Raw genomic sequence first — 12951 nt, forward strand, 5'->3', positions numbered from 1 at the left:
TGATTTATACCTTTCATGATAGCAGATTTTTTTATTTTTTTATTTTTTTTGTTGTGGTAGGAGTGTTCAAGTTGATTTTAAAATCTTTATAAGAATTGAACAAGGCATTGGGAGGAGAAGTAATAAGTAAGAATCTTGCAAACCAACTTAAAATGACCCATCAAATTAAAATCATTCACTAAATGCCAGTTCAGTGAGACTCGAATAAGTGGTCCACCGACTTCTTCACCAACCTGCTATTACTCATAATTGAAATTAGATTCTCCTCTTGTTCCCTGATTTCCGCCCTCCTTTTCGTCTCTGCTCAAATTGGACTAGCTTCACCAGAGCTGCTTTTAAGTCAATGAAAGAGATGCCACGGTTTGCTTAGAAGCTGAAGAAACATGGAGAGCAGATAATTCCTTTCTTTCTGGGACATGGGTGTCTGTGGTGGGTTTCCATCAAAGAAAGAGATAACTGAAGAGGTTGACACCTACAAAGCAGGCCTCCTTGGTCAAAAGAATCAGGCCAGCCAGAGTCACAAAAAGGAGTGATTGAAGAGCTTTGAAGCTGCTACACGCTTTAAAAGGTACTAAAATTTAGGGTGTTTTTACCAGATTTTGGCCTGTCTCTATCTCTTCAACCTCTTCCTAGAAGAAAAGCTTTGAGCAAGGAAGAAAACCCAGAAAGAAGGGGCACTGGAGATCCTCTTTATTTTATAGTAGCCGGCAGATTATTTGTAATTCTTTCATGGACAGGACTGGAGGGGGCATTGAGGAAAAGGGTCCCACTCGTGTCCTCCCACATGCTTTTGTTTGCAATGCACATGAATTTTAAAGTGAGTCACATGTAGCATTGAAGTTCCTTTTTTTCATTTTTTTAATGGCTTTCTTGGTTAAAGAATTGCTTCAATTATACATAATCTTTGGACTCTTGTGTCTACCCTACCCTACCCTTGATAAAGAGAGTTGAGAATAGAACCCTTCTTTAATATTCTTCATTATAGAACCTTTGTCTCAGGGGTTCAAGCCTCCTTGGCCTTCCCCTAATTTGTCTACCTCATTAAAAGCCAAGAAGATTAAGAATAAGATTAGTTGAAGAAAAAGAAAAGGATTATCTAGTGGGTGGGTTTATGAGTCAATAACTGCATTAGGTTGATGGATAAGGGTGGCTCAGATTGGTGAAGATCACCAAACCCAAGATAAGATTAACTATGGGATTATCTCTCATGGTATCTTAACTATCTCAACAAAGAATAGTAAATCGATTGATTATGGCTAACAAACACTATCTCATCAATAATGCTTGAAGGATGTGTAGTTCTGTTACCTATAAATTGTATTCTAAGAGAAAGACTGTCCCCTGAGCAGCAAACTGAGAGAATTTTAGGAGAAAAACAGAATAAAACAATATCGTTGCTTGTTAAATGGTTCAGTAAGCATTTGCTTAGTATGTCTATGAATTCAAAAAGAACACAAGTATGATCTTGTTTTCAAAGTTCATGTTTTTTGATAAAATAAGGCCTCCCCTTTCAACCATTCTCCATAAAATTTTAATTTATAAAGATAATTTTAAAAATATAATTACTTCTAATTGTGACTAGGGGTGGCAAAAATCTAACAAAAGCAACTCAAAATCTAATTTTTACATGTTGCCCATTCTTCATTTTTTTTTTAGTTTTGCAGCAGGAGTATTGGTTGCGCTGTGTTAACTACTCCAAACCCTGCTAAGGTTTTTGTATTGGCTCCTGGAAAGAAAAAAAAACGGTTGCTGTTGGTGACCAGACCCATGAACCTTCCCTTAAGTTAGCTCAACTTCCCTTCACCAATCTCCCCTTCCCTTCAAATAGTCCAACGCCTGCAATGCAACACACTCCTGCCTCGGAACACCACCGTGCACTCTGCGCAACTCTCAAATCGACTTCACCATGGCCGGCGGGGGGGTCACTGAAGACGACAGAGCCGGAGTGGAGATCGTCCGTGGTGCGGAAGCCTGCCATCAGCACTCCGTCAACCTGCTCCAAGAGCTTGGATTCCCCGGAGGTGTCCTACCATTGAAGGACTTGGAAGAGTGCGGACGAGTGAGGGAGACCGGGTTTGTCTGGATGAAACTGAAGGCTCCTTACCAGCACTTCTTCACGGAGACAAACACTCTGGTTAGCTACGCGATGGAGGTGACTGCCTATGTGGAGAAGTGCAAGATGAAGAAGATGACAGGGATCAAGAGCAAACAGCTCTTGCTGTGGATACCCATCACCGAAATGAGCATCGAAGACCCGGGTAGCGACAAGATTTACTTCAAAACTCCGATGGGAATCGGAAAAACTTTCCCCACATCGGCGTTTCTAACTGAAGACGAAAAGGAACAGGCGGAATGAAAACAGGGTTACGTTATTTCTGTATTATTTCTAATCGGGTTCGGTTCCTCAGCTTCTCTTTCCAGCAGCTCCGTGCAACAGATAAATAACTTCTTTTTTGCTGTTCAAATTACTAGATTTGATGATTTATAGTCCGTTAAACAGAGATCTCGGTTTATTATTTCAGCTATGATTTAAATAATATGTCTAAATTGGCTTCCCTTTCTCATTTTCGCGTTCGGTTCCTATCTAGATGATAAAAACTCTGTCAATAGTTGCCAGTGATATCAATGAATGTACTGGATTTAAGCATTACGAAGGTTAAACATCGCAAAATGTGCTAACAATGAACAGAAACCATCCATTCACGGCTCATGTTAGTGATCTGGGCATGAATGGAAAATAAGGCTCTCAATTCCCCTCATAACCTTACAAGCTCACTCTTTACCTCAAAGAAGAAGCGCTGATGATACTTCATAGGCATCATCTCCTCCAATTATTCCTACATTTCGTTCTCAGATACAAAACAAAAAGCAAAATATGTAAACACAAAGACAATTTACGATGTACCTAATAGAAATACAATGGGATAATGCATCAAAGGGTTCTTCACGAGCACCCACAGGTTTGCAAATTATATCAGATACATTGTAATAGTGTCACCAGAACTCAAAACACACCCTGAAACTTACAGCTTCGACGCCGCTGCTTTGTCAGTAAACCAAGTCGTTTCTCCATCTTCAGTTGAAACCATTTGAATGGGAAGGGAGATTGAAGTTTGATCACTACCCAGTGCTTTAGAAACAGGAGCAGCTTTACCCTCACCAGTTATCACAAGTGCAATATTAGCAGATGCGTTGATGACAGGAAAGGTAAAAGTTATCCTCTCTGGTGGTGGCTTCGGAGAGTCCTTTATGAAGGTTACCCATCTTTCTTTCTCATGAATGAGAGGATGGCCTGGGAAAAGGGATGCCACATGACCATCGGGACCCATCCCCAACAACATGAGATCAAACTTGGGCCATCCAGTAGCGGATGAGTCGATCACACTTGTCTTAACCAGCTGCTTTAGACATGTCTCGTAGTCATCTGCAGCACCCTCAGCCGAGAGTGCATCATTTATGGCATAAACGTGACCAGGAAGTATAGGAACCTGTCATCCCAAGGAAAAATAAACAACTTGTTTATAGAAGTCAGGATCCCAATGGAATAATAATAAAAAAAAAAAAAGCAGAGTTGCAGGAAAATCACATTACTAAGTGAATCTGATAATTACACCTCCTATTGCTTAGTGAATGAAGAGCAAAGATTGTTTTCTTCCCCAATTATGGCCAGAGATATTTGTGATAAAGTTCTACATTCTATATTATATAGGACACTTCATCAGTTCTGAGTGCCAAGCAAACATTCCAAATATGATTCAGCTCCATATGTACTACCCAAAACTAGTTCCATGTTCACACAACAAGCAGATTACGAGTCAAGTCTATAAACAACATGTATGACAGGACGCATAGAGACAAAAAATAATTTCATCAGAGAAGAATTTCCTGTAGCTATAAGCAAAATGTATAATGACTTTACTAGAAGTATGAATAATTTCATAGCACTAGAACAAGCCTACCAAGATTTTTCTTGCACAAATAAAATCATACATGTATTGCAAGGGGTTTCTTTGCTGTGATTGATGCTTGCTCGTCTTATGAATAGGAGCAGAATGCTATATTATGTGCACATTGAATTTAATGAATCATTTACCAATTGCATGTCAACTTCTTGATAGCTTGGTCGAGATGTTTTACCTTCCATCGAATAAGCTGTTTTGGAAGATTTCAGAAACTTGCAGATCAGAATTTTGGAAAAGAAACAAGACAGTTTCTCTTTGAACCCTGTTGGGCTCCTATCCACACAAAAAGACAGTAAAATGCAGTTTCTGAGGATTAATGCTCTCTAGGAATAGTTTGTGGGAAACCCTTATGTCATGGTGCTCCCATATCTTTGGAGTTAAAATTATTAATTTTCTTTTCTTTTCCCTTTTCCTTGCATCCAAACAAGAGAAATCATGTTTATCTTTTGTTTTCTCTCTTATTTTCCATGGGCATCAAAACAATAGAAAAGAAACCTTTTTTCTTTTCTTTTTTTCTTTTCTAGAGGTTTCAAATAGACCCTAAGGGCTTGTTTGGAACCAACAAAAAGGAAACTAAGAGAAAATAAAATGGGAAAGAAAGTTATTTTCTGTTCTTTGGAAGTAGAGAATCATTGAGAGAAGAAAAATAAGAGAAAAAAAATAAGAGAGAAAATATCTTAGTTAATAAATTTTCTCTCACAAAATGATGGAATTTGGGGAGAAAGGAAAAGAAATAGAAACTTGAGAGAAAATTTTAATAATCAAAATTTTAAAATATTAGTAATTTTCTTTTCTTTTCATTTTACACGTGTATCCAAACAAGAAAAACTACATTTCTCTTCCATTTTCTCTCTCGTTTTCCATGGGCATCCAAACAAGAAAAAATAAAACTCTTTTCTTTTCTTTTCTTTTCTTTTCTCTTTCGTTTTTTATTCTCTTCCTTTCGTATCTCCATTTTCGGTGTTCCAAACACAACCAAGGTATTTAAGGAAATGAAAGCAATAAACTCATTCTTCTGAATGTCTAGGTACTAATGTTGTGTTCAAAACTTGCCCAATGAGTGATCACTGTGATTTTGAAAGTTATAAATATTTCAATTACCATGGAGTAGCTAAGACATTGGAAGAATCACCAGATAAATGTAAATGAATTATGGTCTTCTGGAGGTCGGAGGTACATTTCAAATTTCCAATGAAGAATCCTGTGGGAGCACGAACATGGATTCACTAGGACGATCACAAGCAATTCATTTCAGTTTTAAATTCTTTTCTATCTCTAGAGGCAGCTTTTCTTGTCCTTTTTCTCTTTAAGTAGATAACTTTTCATCATTTCTAGAGAAAACAGAAGAAAAGAGAACTACAAATTAAACATAGACACACAGGCTTCGAATATGAAGTTCAGTTCACAGAGGGAATATCAAAAACAAGTTAAAACTTTTAAAGAACCCATATTAATCTAGTTCCGTTCCGGATTCCACAAAGTTACAACAGTCGTAGTAATCTAGTTCCCAGAAACTTTAAGATTCAAAAAGCAGTCATGAAAACCACAAGCGAGATCTTTAACAAAGTCAGGAATCAAAGAAAAGCAGCACAGTAGCACTCAAACAGGACACAGTAAAAACAACAATTTTTTCATTATGTAAGCTTTACCTTGGAGAGGAAACCATCATAAGCAAGTTTATAGTTGCTGTCTTCATGATCCTTCGGGACAACCCTCTCATCCACCCAGAAGACATGCCATTTACTCCACTCAATGGATTCTAAATAAGGAGACTCCACCAATTTCCTAGCATTTCCACAGACAAGGAAGGTTACAGAGACACATATTCCCCAATCGAAACAAACACCAAACAACCCAAAACAGAAAGAAACCAAAAAGCCTCACTCCCAGATGAAATTCACACCTGAGAGATTCGATCAGGGAACCACCAGACAGAACCACAGTGAATGCCCCTCTTTCGCGAGTGAACTTCTCCGATAACTGGGCGGTGTACTCGGCCAAAGAAACGGATAAACCTTCCTCGCTATCGAAGACCAACAGTTTCCCTTTCTCCTGGGCAACCTGCTTTCCGGCCATTACGGAGTTAATTTTCCGACAAAAACTGGTGGAATATGGAGAAGGCGTCGATCTAAAGAAGACCTGGGGAGCTTTGAAGGGGACCAAGAATCGCGAAAAGGAAAGCTTGGGGAAGGATTGGTTCGCTGTTGGCAGTATTAGGGACGGATACGCCCTGAAGGAATAGGAGAGTTTTGAGGCCTCCATCACCTTTTTAGGGGTCGCTGAAGGCAGTGGTAATTAAAGCAGGATGGAAGCTGGCGTCACTCGTTGCAGAAGCGACGAAGTTCCCAATGCCACCAACATTGTCTGCAACTATACGTGGACGTATCATTCCAGCCACGTCAGTTTGAAGTGGACTCCAATTAATCAAGGACATGAACGGTGCCCATTCAAATAAATGAGATGCAATAATCTCATATATCTCAATTACAAATATTTAATCAAATTTTAGTATCTCTGGTGAATTTCAAAATTTTTGTAGTGAGTATTGTGTTATTCACCAAATATTGTTTGTTTATACTCCACAACAAAATAGAATAACTAAAAGAAAAAATTGGACCGTTTCATGATGATAATGGTTTCTCTCTACCGTTTGAAGGTGTTTGGATGTATTTATGTTGTTCAAGGTACATCTCTTCACACAAAAAAATTGGACTTTTGGGCTATTAGATGCATTTTTTTTTTGGGATACTCTCGTACCCAAATATGATATGTACGTTATAATCCATCTTTAATATGGTTGTTTGTGCTAACGGATGTCGCTTTTCTTAAGGGGCAATCTTTTTATTCATTAGGTCATACTCCTCTAGGGTTCTCACCTTTTACATGTTTTCCTAAGCCTATAAGGCTATTAGAAGATCCACTCATATCAAGCATAGACAACACCAACATTCATCCTCCTTCTCAATTGGTTGAACACCAATTTGTGGAGTCTACATAACCTCTTGAGGTCAGGCATCCTCCTTCTTCACCTATTATGTTTGGTCCCCCATGTTTAATTTTTTATCCACTCATCAGTTGTGTTCTACTTGTTGCACATTCATTGCTTCTCTTCCTAAGTCTTATGTTGCACATTCCTTGTTTTTTTTTTTTTTACTCCTCTTCCTAAGTCTTATGTTGCACATTCCTTACTTCCCTTTCTTCTACTCTTCTTCCTAAGTCTTATCAAGAAACTTTTCAACATCCAAGATGGAGAAAAACAATGAAAGAGAAAATGTTAGTCTTATAAGAGAACTAAACTTGGCAGTTGATGACTCTTCCACAAATAAAAAAAAGTAGGATGCAAGTGGGTGTTTACAATTAAACATAACCGAGGCGAGATGATGGCAAGATTTAAAGTTCGATTAGTGGCTAAAGGCTATATTCTATTCAATGGAATTGATTATGAGGAGACATTTTCCCCTGTGGTCAGATTAAATTCGATATAAATTTTGTTTTCTCTTGCTTTGAATTCTAAATGGTCCTGTATCAACTTAATGTGAAAAATGCATTTTTTACTGGGGATATAGAGGAAGAAATTTATATAAATCAACCACCAAGATTTGTAATTGAGGGGGGAATGATGTGCAAATTATAAAATTCTATGGACTGAAACAATCCTTGCAAGTCTGGTTTGATAAGTTAAATACAACCATACTTTGGTTTGGTTTTAACAGACGTGTGATGGATCACTCATTGTTTGTCAAACACAATAACAAGGGAATTGTCCTCCTAGTTGTGTATCTTGATAATATTATTATCACAAACATTGATTTTAAAGGTATCATCCAAGTGAAAGAAAAGTTGTGTAAGAAGTTGAAGACAAAAGACCTAGGATTCCTAAAATATTTTCCTAGGATTGAAGTGTTGCAATCCAGATATGACATTGTCTTGTTACAAAGGAATTATGTTCTTGATTTAATGAAACAGAAATATTGGGGTGTCATCCTACAAGCACTCCTGGACACTCCTATGGACATTGTGTGAAATTGTAGATGCAGGAAAGTACCAAAGGTTGGTACATAAATCAATATATTTTACTGTCACTAGACCTAACATATCTTTTGTTGTGAGTGTTACTAGCCACTACATGCATAAGCCTCAAAATTCTCATTGACAAGCCCTAGAACAGATTCTCCAATACTTCAAAAAGTCTCCTAGACAAGGATTCTTATACAAAAGTCATGGCTATATCAATGTTGAAGGTTGTGTAAATGCTAATTGGGCAGACTCTCCAAATGACAAAAAAAAAATCTATTTCTAGGTATTATACATTTGTTGGAGAAAAATTGGTAACTTGTAAGAGTACAAAGCAAAATATGGTTGTTCGATCTAGTGTAGAGGCATAATACACAGCCATGACACAAGCAATGAATGAACTAATATGGACTAAATTACTCTTCTCAGAGTCTGATTTCGACAGAGATATTCCAATAAAAGTTCATTGTAACAACCAAACAGTCATTCATATTGCTTCAAATCTAATTTTTATTAATAAACCAAACAAATCGAGATCGACTGCCATTTTATAAGGGAGAAGGGGGTATTAAAAGTTAAGAAGGCAGATGACACTCTCATAATTTACGTTTTGAATTAGTCATTATCGTAATTTACCTCATGGATAACCTTAATGACAGAGGGAGGGTCTAAAATAAAAAATGATATGATCCCTACTTTCCAATGTCAAGATTGAGGTAATGTGTCCTCAATTTGTTTTAATATTATTCGAATTCAATCCAATGATCAAAACTTGTTGAACCGATCTCACCACAACCGTTAGAACGGTTCACCTAATCATTATACCTCATCATTGTATATCATTGCTTCAAAGTTTAAATGAAATCCATTGTATGAACGGTTTGAATGATATCCAAATGCAACCTTGACGTTGTGGTTCACGTGGCTAAAATCTTCTAACAGGCTCCTAAGATTCACGTACTGCCAATCTTATTGGTTTGTTCAAGAAAAATCTGTTGCCTTATCTAGTGGGTCTAGTCTCTCCACCGGAGTGTTCCCGTTCACGCACCATGACCTCCGACAGCCCTGCAAGCTCCGCCACCGGACCGTCCTCCCTCGAGATCATCGGCTCCCGGGACTCTCTCCTTGCTACTTTCGCCACCCTCAGACGCCCTTACAAGCCCTTTCCGATCCTCACATGGAACGGCCACGTAGAGACCATCGCCGCATTTTTATTCAGGTCCGTTCCCGAGGTAACTTTCCGGCGAGAGTGCCTGAGAATGAAGGACGACGGCACTGTCGCTCTCGACTGGGTTTCCAGCGACGAATCTCTCTTGTCACCCAACTCTCCCACGCTCATTCTACTGGTGCCTTCTTTCTTTTCGCCAATGACTTGATTTCGTTCTTGTATAGATATTTCTCTGTTTCTTTGTTTGAAAGTAATCAAATGTTAACATTTTGCAGCCAGGACATACGGGAGGGAGTAGTGACGCTTACGTGAGGCACATGCTCGTTCGAGCGAGTAAGAAGGGGTGGCGCGTCGTCGTCTTCAATAATCGTGGCTGCGAGAACAGTCCTGTAACTACGCCTCAGGTGGTTTCGCTACCCTCACCGGTTACATTTCTATTTCCAGACTTTCAGTCCATAAATCTGAGCTTCTTCACTTACTAGGCTGATTTACTATTTATCTTTGGATGATTTGAGATGCAACTGTTTGAAGCTATTAGAATTTGTGAACTGCGGTAGGATTAAGAGAGCAACTGATCAGGATTTGATCGCCCTCTTTCTTTTTCTGCTTCTTCTCCTTTGGGCATCAATGACCTCCTTCATTCGATTTTGAAAACATTGTTTGGGGAAAGCTGGAACCCACTTAGTCAATCCCAGAGCAATGCAGAGCAAGTTCTTAAGGAGATGTCCTTCTTGTCCAGCCAAAGCTTTATAAGCCTCTCCGGTTAATCTGAACCAAGAACATCGGCTACCGTATTTGCTTCAAGTGACCGATTAACAAACCTGTTGCCGTTTACTAACGTTCCCCATTTGCATGAACTTCTATTGCAGCTTTACTCAGCTTCATTTACGGAAGATCTTTCTCATGTAGTGAAACATGTGGGGATTCGCTTTCCCAAATCAAAAATATATGCAATCGGTTGGTCTCTTGGTGGCAACATTCTGGTTCGCTATTTAGGTCAGGTAGGAATCAGCCCAAATGTTGCCGCTCAGTTTTTTCGATCTCTGTCCATTTTCAGTAAAAGAATCTGATTTCATAACTAAAACTTGTTGGTGATAATGGAAATGGGTTGCTTTGTCCGTCTCATACGATTCTTTTTGGTGCTTCTGCCTCCACTTTGCTGCAGGAATCCGATAATTGCCCTCTATCCGGCGCGGTTTCTCTGTGTAATCCTTTCAATCTGGTCATTGCAGATGAGAATCTGCGAAAAGGTTTCAATAAAGTTTACGACCGATCGCTTCGAAGTGCTCTCTGCAAAATTTACAAGAAATAATCTTAGAACTTGTATGCTTGTCTGTTACAGATTATCGGGAACATTTATCAAACTAATCTGTAATTTTATCTTCTGCTTCACGAAATTCTGCAGGCATGCAATCCTATTTGAAGGCTTGGGCGGTGAATATAACATTCAATTAGCAGCTAACGCCAAGACTCTGAAGGAATTCGACGAAGGATTGACGCGAGGTAGATGGGTTCTGGGGATTTTATAATCTCAAGTATTATTTCCTGGATTGATTCAGAGAACCGTTACCATCAGTGTATCCTTGCAGTTTGCTTTGGTTTCAAGTCTGCCGATGATTATTACTCGAACTCATGCAGCTCAGATTCCATAAAAGACGCCCACATTCCTCTGCTCTGTATCCAGGTAATGAGTTCCCATTTAGTTACTCTTTGAGTTCAATTCCCGTGATCGTGGAGAACTTCTTTACTGCTGGAAGCAGTGATTCGGTACGGTTGTTTTACAGGCCGCGAATGACCCAATCGCACCACAACAGGCAATTCCTCGAGAAGACATCAAGGTAGAGAAGACGACTGTGTTAGCATCTGTTTTTGGAAGATAAGTTGAATTTATCTGAAGTGTGAGATCTGTGTTCTCAGGACAACGCGAACTGTTTATTGATAGTTACTCCAAAAGGTGGCCATCTTGGTTGGATAGCAGGAGATGAAGTTCCATTTGGAGCTCCATGGACTGATCCTGTTGTTATGGAGTTCCTGGAGCATCTTGAGAGAGAAAAGAAAGAGATGCTTGCTGATAATCGAGCGGGTGTTGAGCATCAGCAGACAGAATAAGCTAGATGAATTTTTATAAGATTCATTCAATCTGGTTTTATCTTATAGCAGAGATTGCGAATCCCTTGTGCTCATGTAGATGAAATGCGTCAGGATCGTTAATCTCTTGAGCAACTGGAAATGCAAGTGGAAATGGGTATTTTATCAGTCTCTGTGTTTGCTATTTTAACACGACTCCCCTCCGTGTATATCTTTGTTAACGGATATTTTCAATTGATCTGATCTGGATTTGAACCTACGTTCGTAATATAGAGCATGTTCCAGCCCACAAACCATAAGTTTTGGACAGATTTAGATCAAATTTGAGTTTGATGGTTATTTAAACAATGCTTTTATTTCAGACAGTGCCCTAGATCTTCCTTAGTTGATGAGGCAAACCCTTGATTTGTTGTAACCAATTAGGGTACACCATGTGATTTGTTTTTTCACAATGAGTACAACTCCAACCATCTCCGGGTCGGGAAGAATTTTGACCAGACCTTCCTTCTCTGTTACGACCACTAGTTGATATATCATCAAAAGAAGGAAGAGCAATTTTGAGACTTAATTACCTCCATTTAAGGCTTGATATTAGCAAGGCAAATAACGACTACTAATGTCTGGACCGCAATATCTGTAGAATAAGGCTAAGCAATCTTCCATTATCGAATAAATCCTCAAAATCGAGCAAGATAATCATGTGCATTCTCCCCTTGTTTAGTATTGTACATTGTTTGAAAAACATCATATAATTTTTGTAGATTATTAGTGTTGTGAGTATAACTTGGCACAAATATCCCATACTTGTTTAGTGGTCTTGAGATGGACAACATTGTTGGCGATATTTTCTTCCATATTGTTAATCATCCAACTGAGAACTTGTATATCTTGTTTAAGTCACTTCATGTACATACTATCTTCTTCATTCACAGGAGGAGGAAGCTTACTTAAGTGACTTAGTAAATCACGAGTAATGAAAAACCTTGAGACTAGCTTAAATAAGTAGATAGTCCTTTTAAAGGAACCGTAGTGATTTTAAGCAAATCATTTTTTTCTAGCCATTGTAGTATTTAGCTCATCAACCATGTATGAGCTTTAAAAGATATTTAACTGTGACCTCCTTCTTGTGCAATATCAAATATCAAAAGGAGATTAATATATTGCTACTATAATGTACTAGATATTAATATATTGCTATTGTAATAGAGACCAAAAAGAAAAATAAAATAGCTATTGAATAATAGTCTTTTGTTACAGTAATATACTGTCGTAAATAAGATATAAGAGTTGTTGTAATAGATGTCTAATAAAAGCAATATATGCTATTGAATGTAAAATAATAAAGCCACTGATATTTCATACGGTTGCTGCTAGGATAGATGTTTGAAGTATTAATTTCCAACACCAAAAACCAGTTCTAGACAAGTGAACAATAACATAGTAAACCAAGAATTTCATCCTCCAACAAACAATACTAGTAGCAATAAAACATGGAAAACCTGGTAATTGTAATTTTAACCACAAGATTTGTTTCCCTAGTGATCAATTCATATGAAAAAATTTCTAATCCGAATCCCAATGAAATCCTTCCTAGAATCCTTTCTAGGTTCTATAAAAACAAAATAGGAAACTTTCAAAAAATAAACTTTCTTGGATTAATATTACTTACCCAAATTACACTTTCCAAATATAAGAACTCAGATCAAAAGAGGCTTAAAA

The 12951-nt window shown here is 38.1% G+C and overlaps 3 protein-coding genes across 3 annotated transcripts; 2 read left to right on the forward strand and 1 right to left on the reverse strand.

Annotated features, from left to right (window-relative positions):
* The first annotated feature begins 1906 nt into the window (after positions 1 to 1906).
* Positions 1907 to 2356, forward strand: LOC137935430 (uncharacterized). The gene has a single exon (XM_068780084.1). The coding sequence runs from the start codon at positions 1907 to 1909 to the stop codon at positions 2354 to 2356; it is 450 nt and encodes a 149-aa protein (XP_068636185.1).
* Positions 2357 to 2731: 375 nt separating this feature from the next.
* On the reverse strand, positions 2732 to 6224 carry LOC137934462 (probable 6-phosphogluconolactonase 4, chloroplastic). The gene is made up of 3 exons (XM_068778803.1): positions 5866 to 6224; positions 5612 to 5747; positions 2732 to 3488 (listed from the first exon to the last, which is right to left on the reverse strand). The coding sequence occupies exons 1-3, from the start codon at positions 6222 to 6224 to the stop codon at positions 3024 to 3026; spliced, it is 960 nt and encodes a 319-aa protein (XP_068634904.1). The 3' UTR covers positions 2732 to 3023.
* Positions 6225 to 9025: 2801 nt separating this feature from the next.
* LOC137935431 (embryogenesis-associated protein EMB8-like) lies at positions 9026 to 11532 on the forward strand. The gene is made up of 8 exons (XM_068780085.1): positions 9026 to 9322; positions 9420 to 9548; positions 10014 to 10145; positions 10310 to 10452; positions 10550 to 10647; positions 10734 to 10828; positions 10929 to 10982; positions 11062 to 11532. The coding sequence occupies exons 1-8, from the start codon at positions 9026 to 9028 to the stop codon at positions 11251 to 11253; spliced, it is 1140 nt and encodes a 379-aa protein (XP_068636186.1). The 3' UTR covers positions 11254 to 11532.
* The last annotated feature ends 1419 nt before the right edge of the window (positions 11533 to 12951 follow it).

The sequence above is a fragment of the Aristolochia californica genome, unplaced genomic scaffold (assembly GCF_029961685.1).
Source record: "Aristolochia californica isolate CCGP_79_NKW_82.1479 unplaced genomic scaffold, dmAriCali1.0.hap1 SCAF_6, whole genome shotgun sequence".
Classification (NCBI taxonomy): Eukaryota; Viridiplantae; Streptophyta; class Magnoliopsida; order Piperales; family Aristolochiaceae; genus Aristolochia; species Aristolochia californica.